Below are 8,186 nucleotides of genomic sequence, written 5' to 3' on the forward strand. Positions count from 1 at the left end.
GGGCTTTCATTTGGGAGAATGTTGAGACGAGTACGAGCAGTACTCAAGGTATTATAATCGACCAAGAAACTGATGAGAGAGACTCGAAACAGGAAAAGAACCTTGATGTTAACAGGGAGACACTTGTACAATCCATCCTGTTTGACGAAAAGGTAACTTAGAATACACTGCATGCATTCGCGCCCCCCCCCCCCTTCCTAATGTGTGGAAATGAATACATACAAGTTTATGGATTGTATACATTATACATATGCAGGTAGGATTTCCTCGCTTGGAGAGTTTGGTAATCAATGGGGTCCTGGACTTGAAGACAATATGGCACTGCCAACAGGCTCAAGACTCTTTTTGACACTCAAGAACGTTAAAGTTTCCAAATGCTACGTATTAATCAATGTCATTACGCCTGCTGTCATGGGAAGACTGAAGAGTCTAGAGTCATCAGCGATAGCATTCCGGAATCTAACAAGTTTGGCAGTAATGAATTGTGAGAGGTTGAAATTACCTAGTAACATTACCTAGTAACCAAGTGCCGGAATTGAAGCAAATCTCCGATGCATGGCATGGGGTCCTCCTGGCCAGATGACCCAACCTCACCATGAACTGTTGCAGTTGCTGAGCTGCACCTGCATTGATATGCATGCAAGCAACACCGGCATGTTTGATCGGCTGCAAGATTGTGCCACTGCATGCATGCGTTATGTTCACCAACGGTTGTGAATTTGCAATTTCTACAGGCAGTGATGCATTCTTTTTATCTTTAATCTATGTATGTGTAATTTGGTTTGCTTCGAGACTTGTAATAAGAATGTGATTTTCTTTCTGATTTACTGACAAACCACAAGTGTGATTCAAGCGACTTGTAAAGCGTGAATTTTTTTAGCTCTGCTCTCCTTGAGTGTCCTTAATTCTTGTTTTTGCTTTGTTCAGCTGTTTTCCCAGGAGTCTCTACTTTTGGCGTTGGTCAGACTGTCTGAGGTAACCTATAGTTCTACTGTCCTTGTTGCCATACATTGTTTCATTATTATTTCCATAGTTAGTACTTCGTACTAAGGAGATGATTTACTTGGATTGCATTTTGTTCATTACAACACTGTTTTTGGAAAAAGCCCGCTTTTCATTTTCTCGTGCAAATCAAAACATTAAGAACTGATCATTTTCAATTTATTTGCGCATTCTCAAGTCTCAACCATACAATTTCCATTTTTCGTGATCTGGAATAAATAAAACATGACCTCTGTTTTGGCACCAACATACATACAAAAGAGTTGAATCAAAAACACAACTTTTTATTATTTGAGTAGACAAATCCCTCTTCAATCCAAAAAAAATCCCTGTAGCTTCTCAACAATGACAAGCAGTTTCAGAAGAGGTACTCAGATTATTCTGGAACAGGCTTCCCTTTTTCTCTTAGTTTAGCCACGGATTCCTTCATGGCTTCCTTTCTCTTTTTGCTAGCCAACACTTTTGCAAGAGCACCGCTCACATTGGGATCCTTCTTCTCCTTTTTCTCGTCATCCGGAGGCGGGGGCGGCCTTCTGGCGGCTGCATTGGCACTCCGGTCACCCACAATAACGCTCAGCGCAGCACCAGCCAAACCCAAGCCCGCAGCCCTGCACCACCACATCAACCGCACTATTGGCTACATATCTAATACCGTTATATAATGCGTGTCACATGGAGTTATATTCGTAAATGCACACACAGACACTAACCTGCGGTGAACAAGTTTGTTAGGACCATCTGAAACTTGATGGCCAGTCGTGACTTTGAGAGACGACGGAAAATGTGTCTTGCTCTTGGTCCTTGCTGAGATTGGCGTTGTTGCAGTAGCCGGCGGCGAGGCTAGGGAATGAGCCATGGCTTCTGTATCTTTCTCACTTCGGTCGGGAAATATCTTTAGGGAACGGTTTCAAGCCTATGGAGCTTTAGATGTAACTGGAAATAGAAAGCTATTGGCTGGAACTAGATAAGGTTTCCTTAGTTGTGGACCACCCTTGCTCATCTCCTATTTACCGCCTTTCATTCTCATACATTTTGATCGACTTTAGGCATTAACTCGAATATCGACATTTCCTCTAGTAAAACCGAAAGCATCAGAAATTGGGTTTGGGCACCGGCATATTCCACTAGTGTTGGCCAAAAGTGTATATATTCGAGCATCATTTTAGCATAATTCGTTTCTATCACATCAAAAGAAAAGCCACATTCCAACCCACAGTACCGAGTCTCCCAGCTGTGAAACCATAAGACGAGAAACAAACTAAAACAGCAATATCGGTATTTGTCCGGGGAAAATCAACATATTGTCAGTGGCACAGGAACCCCGCCTAAACAGTTGGCCTTCACAGCAAGACCGTTCCCCAGTAAGACTACAGAACTAGATGGGACCCCTTTTCTAATTGGCAAAAAACTTCAAACACGGGTATACTGAAGACGAGACAAGATAAGATAATAATGGATTAATTAACAGCCGTCAAAACTTTAGTCGCATTTCTAGCTTCCATCACCAAACAAGAAAAACACCCAAGAGAGTAATCCATGTTCTAGTGAAGAAAATTAAAAAGGTGTCCTAGGTGGATATTATAACTCAAATCGCACATTGCATGCTTTAGGGTAGACAAGCTACAGGAATTAAATCTCTTAATCACTCATCGTCATCGTCATCAGCATGGGCGGCTGAGTTGAAGGCATTCAGTCTCTCAATCAATTTGTTCTTCCTTTCCTCGTAGGTAAGCTTCTTGAGATTAAACCTGTTCCAACACGCGAAAATGAGAGCTCAAATGAGTTTCTATTGTATGGATTATACTTCACAACCACATGAAGGGAAAGCATGAAAGTATGACATCAAAGGAAGCAAGGGCAGGAGCAAATTTCAACAATCATAAAACTTGTACTATCATATGCATGTATATATACAAATTGGAATCAGGACAGAAACAACTGTGTGATTCAACTCAAGGAAGCATGCATGCAATTACGAGAACAGGGGCAAGAACAAGTTCAAATATATTTTAATGCACATCAACACATTGTAACACAGAATATTCACAACTTGGACTAAAACAAGTGATTCAACTTTTACCTCTTGTGTTCCGAGTGTTGAGGCTTTTCAGATTTCTTCATTGTAGGGTCGGCCCTGATGGCTGCATGCACTTTCTTGTAAATCTCTTCAATGTTATCTGCTCCTATTTCTTTCTTAATGTATTCACTGAAATGGCTCTGATACTTTTCTGGTTCATCCTCCATCAAAGTCTAGAACACAGATAATCAAGAATATCAGAAAACAAGAATCAACGCTTATTAGTCAAACAAAAGAAGCAAGCATGGAATAGCAATTTGATTCTTACCCTCATGTATGCAGCAACATGGCCACCATAGATATACTTGCGATGGACCTCAGCATCAAGCTGCTTGTTGTCCTTGGAGAAACCAGCAAACCTCTTATCACTGTGTGGAATATCCAACCCACCGTCCAAAGCTCCCTGTAATCAATATTAAAGCCAAGATGATAAAAACACAAATCCGTACTCAGAAAGTGTGTGTGCAGAGCAAAGCAATATACAAGACCAATTTCTCTTGACTAAGCAAAACATTATTAGTTAACATAACACAAGAGGCTACTGAAAAGAAGGGCACAAAATTGACAATTATAATATGCAAAACTCAAGAACAAGCTAAAAATTGACACATCATTTGACCACCAAATGAAAAGCCTACATACATCTATCAGTTTAATATTTCACTGTGTGCGCAAATATATACACTCTGGAGAAAAGCACCATAAAGAAATAAGCTACAATACCTTCAGGGCACCAAACACACGATTTCCAGTAGTTGTCCTAATTAAGCCAACATCAAGAAGAGCACGGAATGGCCTTCTGCTCTCAGTTGGCTCAACAGAGAAATCCTCACCAGTAGCCTGCATACCAGAAAGTTTTTAGAATAGTACAGCAACCAGAAGAAGCACATGAAGCAAAAATTGTTGAGTACAAGGCAGTAGAGAAAAAGACAAAACACTTCAAACTACCTCAACATTGCCCTCATACTCAGCATCCATCTCAAGTGTCTTCAAGACACGGCGAGCCAAGAGAAGCCCAGTGCAGTAAGCTGATCATAAATAGACAGTCATTATCCCAAAGATAAACTCATGCACCAATGCAGATAGAGAAAGAAAACATTAAAATAATGATGGGAATACCTGCAGCATAGTTTGTGAGACCAACTTCAAGCCCATAGTGTGGCAGCTCATGAGCATAGGCTGATGCAAGGACCAAATCGCCAGCAATGCTGGCAGATACGATCTGAGCAACAATATCCTTGTTTGTCTAACAACTAGGTTAAGGTCAAAACAATGATAATAATCTCAACAGAAAAAAAGATGGAACAAATAATCCTTTCCACCCCAGCCAAACGAACAATTCTATCACCATTTTTTAATTCCAACCAAACTAAAAGAAATTAAAAAAAAGTACAGAAGCACCGTTCTTAGGATACAAATCTCACAACAAACCGGTACTTGGGCGTGTTGTATTTGTTCTTGTCTTGATTGATGAGCCTAATTCTTGCCCGGTAGTCAGTCTTACCCTCTGCGAACAATAATCAATAATTCATATAGATGTAATATGAGTTATATGACACTAATCGGAAATGCCAATCCACTATGAAATACAAAATGAATCGAATACCTCGCCTTCTCTTGTACTTGACTTGGAACCTCTTGAAGTAGGCCTTGGACTTGTGAGCCTTGGCAAAAGCCTGTAATACACAATTAAAACAAACTCACCTTATAATTCAAGTTCAAATTAGCAGAATCGCACACAATTTTGCAAGCACATTATTCTACTATGCACATTAACAAGGCAAATCAAAACAAACAGCACCAAATATGGGCATCCCATTCTAAAACCCCTAAATTCCACACAAATATATGAGATAAACTGAAAATTGAAAACAGAACCAGAATTCTAACACACCACAAGAGATTAAACTGTTGCTATTGCTTTAGATTGAGATTAACAGTCTTAGAGAGAACAGAAATAAAAATAAATAAATAAAAAAACCCAAAATCTATGCTATGAACGATTATGGGAGCAGAAAAACAAAAAAAAAAATTTGAAAATTTTATTACGAAATGAAGAATTAAGAGGAAGAAGAAGAAGGAGACTGACCATTGCAGAAGATCGGCAGCTGAGAGCAACAGAGGGAGTGGGCTAGGGTTCGCAAAAAAGAGACGATGGGGGCTTTATATAGCTAGCGTGCTTAGGGGTATCAACGATCAACGGCTGTGATGATGCGTGTACTAGGGGTTTTGTGGTTCGTTCGACGGCTCTGATTGGAGTGTGGTTTGCTGCAGTAATTTTTTCCTTTTCTCTCACTTGCCTATTTTTTTGTTTTTCATTTTTGGTACAAATTTTACTTGTTTCTCACCAATACACTATCACGATATCACCCTAATGTTGAGGCAACAATGTCTCAACGACTCGAACTCAATACAAAATGTTTTAATTCGACATGAAAAGTAAAGTCCGATTAAAATTTGTGGGTAAAAATTAAAAATTTTAATTGATAATATATCGTGCAACAATTGTGTGAGGGATATGCAAAAATAATTTTTTTTTTTAAACATACTCGTATGCTTCGTTCGTAAAATTTAACTTGTCAATATTTTAGTCATGTGAAATTATAAAAATTATGTATTGTTGTGTGAACCGGTGAAAATTTTAGTATGTGAAACTAAATTTTAATGCAGATAGATGATAGATCTCAACTCGTAATTGTATTGTGTGTGTTTTTTTTTTTTTTTTTTTTTTCACCCAATAGAAAAAATTCAAACTTAATTAAAAAAAAAAAAAAAACTCAATTGCAAGGTGAAATTGCCAATGGACTTGGCTACAAGAGTTTGAATATAAACTTTTGGGGCTGGGCTGGGCTTTTCTGGAAGCCTGGAAAGCTAGACCGCCATTTGCGGTAATTCGTTTGCTTTATTATTATTTTTTTTGGCAAAGAAAAGTTTGAGAAGGCTATTCTCCTACGCTGTTTACTTAAATCAACAATGGCGACGCCGGTTCAAAAGTGGAGGCTGACACTGACTAACTAGTAAGTAGCATAGACCCAAATAACCAGACGTAACCCACAAAGCTAAATAGGTATACCAAGCAAGAGTGACAATATCGAGCTGAGAGGATAATTAGTTAACTCGATCAATAAGATCGATCAATCATGGGTAGTATTACTAACACAGATGCCAAGATTCCAGTCATAGATTTCTCCGGCGACGACTTAAAGCCCGGAACAAGTTCATGGCTCGAAGCCTGCAACAAAGTCTGCAGCGCACTAGAAGACTATGGCTGCTTTGTAGCAACACTGTCCGATGCAGACTGTTTAGAGCTTCACAACACCATCTTTGGTAGCTTGGATGACTTGTTTGGTTTTGCCAAAGAGATCAAGCTCCACAACACTTACGAGAAGCCTTTCCGTGGTTACCATTCACCTAACTCTGTTCATGAAGGCTTGGGGATCGATGATCCTACAAACCCTGAGGCTACTCAGAAGTTCACCAAACTCTTCTGGCCCCATGGAAATCATCATTTCTGGTCAGTACACTAATTTCACCTCTGAAGTCTTATTTGTTGGATTGTCTATCTGAATTATTGCTATGATGATGATAGTAGATGCAACATACCTTCTACGTACTGTTCTATATGTATATTTTATCAAATCGAAATAGCACGTTTTTGAAAACGTGCTTCTAGCTATGACTTTAGAGGGCCGATTTACATAGTTTTGTCATGAGTGGCAGCCATGGCACACATAATTTTGGCATCTCTGTTATTTAATGAAAAAAACAATTGCTAGGTCATCATGAGTGTTGTTCATTCAATATCGAATTAAGGAAACCGAGACTGTAATACCAAAACCCCGAGCCTAGGTCATCATGCATGTTGCCGTAGAATATCATTCAAATTACAGTATGTAGTTCAAATTCATATCTTACCAATTTGTTTGTTGGTTTATTTTGTTAGTGAGACTGCAAATTCATATGCCAAGCTGGTGACGGGGCTAGACCAGACTGTGACAAGAATGATATTTGAGCACTATGGGGTGGAGAAGTACTGTGAGTCTCATATTGGATCAACTGATTATGTTCTTAGACTCCACAAATACAATGCAGCAGACAAGGAGAAAACGCACAAGGCTCTTCCGGAGCACACAGACTTGAACCTCACTACCATCATTCATCAAAACCATGTGAATGGCTTGGAGGTCAAGACAAAGCATGGTGATCAATGGATTGGCTTTGATGCCTCCCCTAACTCTTTTATATTCATGACTGGGGACGGGTTTCAGGTATGGAGCAATGACAGAATTCAACCTTGTCTGCATAGAGTGACAATGAGCGAAAATGCAGTGAGATACTCGGTTCTACTCTCTACATTCCACAATGGGATCATAACTGTGCCCGAGGAGTTGATCGATGATGAACATCCTTTGAAATATAAGCCACTGAATCATCTTGATTACCTTGCTTCACAACTTGCTCTAACTACCAGCAGGGTTTGTGTTAAGAACTTCTGTGGTCTTTGAATATGCCACATTGAAGATGTGTACTACTGAATTGAGTATATAAACTCCAAGATATGGAAATCTTTTTGGAATAAGAAAGGAAATTCTAATTAATTTTCTTTTATTTGTTTAAGTTCATTGATTTTGTTCAAATTTCCTTATCCAGTCATTTTGTTATTGTTGCTTCAAACACAAGATTTGATTTTACTTTCATTTCGTATTTTTTATATTTATAAGTTATAGTATCTCAGTTGGAAGAACAAGGCAACAAGCTATGATACATGACCGTGAGCTAGAAGTGATGAACAAACAAGCTTCAGAGGAGTTTTTTTTGATACTGCTCTTCTTACGATGTTTGTCTGTAGTTACTTACCTCCAAGTACTTATATCTTTAAGGCAGTTGGATAGAATCAATCTTGATATATTTTAGAGCTACTCAAAGCATTTCCATATATATTCACATGCATGTGTCTCTTTGAAATATTTTGAACAAATCAGCTATCTGATTTTAGTTTTTGAATCTGCGCGGACCAAAAGCAAAGAAACATGGACAGAAAAGAAAAGATAAAACCAAGAACAATGTTCAAACACCAGCATCAATTTGTGAAACAATACCAACGTTT

The 8,186-nt window shown here is 38.8% G+C and overlaps 3 protein-coding genes across 3 annotated transcripts; 1 reads left to right on the forward strand and 2 right to left on the reverse strand.

The window, feature by feature from the left end:
- Nucleotides 1–1,139: 1,139 nt before the first annotated feature.
- LOC133708420 (uncharacterized) lies at nt 1,140–2,282 on the reverse strand. Its single transcript, XM_062133884.1, has 2 exons — nt 1,713–2,282; nt 1,140–1,610 (listed from the first exon to the last, which is right to left on the reverse strand). The coding sequence occupies exons 1-2, from the start codon at nt 1,856–1,858 to the stop codon at nt 1,379–1,381; spliced, it is 378 nt and encodes a 125-aa protein (XP_061989868.1). The 5' UTR covers nt 1,859–2,282; the 3' UTR covers nt 1,140–1,378.
- A 146-nt stretch (nt 2,283–2,428) lies between these two features.
- LOC133708390 (large ribosomal subunit protein uL18) lies at nt 2,429–5,252 on the reverse strand. The gene is made up of 9 exons (XM_062133851.1): nt 5,169–5,252; nt 4,686–4,755; nt 4,495–4,586; nt 4,199–4,325; nt 4,028–4,107; nt 3,803–3,919; nt 3,348–3,482; nt 3,083–3,252; nt 2,429–2,750 (listed from the first exon to the last, which is right to left on the reverse strand). The coding sequence occupies exons 1-9, from the start codon at nt 5,169–5,171 to the stop codon at nt 2,645–2,647; spliced, it is 900 nt and encodes a 299-aa protein (XP_061989835.1). The 5' UTR covers nt 5,172–5,252; the 3' UTR covers nt 2,429–2,644.
- An 837-nt stretch (nt 5,253–6,089) lies between these two features.
- LOC133708385 (probable 2-oxoglutarate-dependent dioxygenase AOP1) lies at nt 6,090–7,687 on the forward strand. The gene is made up of 2 exons (XM_062133848.1): nt 6,090–6,593; nt 7,023–7,687. Exons 1-2 carry the CDS (start codon nt 6,220–6,222, stop codon nt 7,582–7,584), a joined length of 936 nt encoding a protein of 311 aa, XP_061989832.1. The 5' UTR covers nt 6,090–6,219; the 3' UTR covers nt 7,585–7,687.
- Nucleotides 7,688–8,186: the final 499 nt, after the last annotated feature.

This window comes from Rosa rugosa, chromosome 1, assembly GCF_958449725.1.
Source record: "Rosa rugosa chromosome 1, drRosRugo1.1, whole genome shotgun sequence".
NCBI classification, from domain to species: domain Eukaryota; kingdom Viridiplantae; phylum Streptophyta; class Magnoliopsida; order Rosales; family Rosaceae; genus Rosa; species Rosa rugosa.

Excerpts from the sequence above, each read along its gene's own strand:
- LOC133708420 (XM_062133884.1), bottom strand. The coding sequence starts at position 1,858 with ATGGCTCATTCCCTAGCCTCGCCGCCGGCTACTGCAACAACGCCAATC. Across the intron at positions 1,611-1,712 it reads AACAAACTTGTTCACCGCAG|GGCTGCGGGCTTGGGTTTGG; the intron begins GTTAGTGTCTGT and ends GTGGTGGTGCAG.
- LOC133708390 (XM_062133851.1), bottom strand. Across the intron at positions 4,326-4,494 it reads ACCGGTTTGTTGTGAGATTT|ACAAACAAGGATATTGTTGC; the intron begins GTATCCTAAGAA and ends CCTAGTTGTTAG. Across the intron at positions 2,751-3,082 it reads CAACACTCGGAACACAAGAG|GTTTAATCTCAAGAAGCTTA; the intron begins GTAAAAGTTGAA and ends GTGTTGGAACAG.
- LOC133708385 (XM_062133848.1), top strand. The coding sequence starts at position 6,220 with ATGGGTAGTATTACTAACACAGATGCCAAGATTCCAGTCATAGATTTC. Across the intron at positions 6,594-7,022 it reads CATGGAAATCATCATTTCTG|TGAGACTGCAAATTCATATG; the intron begins GTCAGTACACTA and ends TTATTTTGTTAG.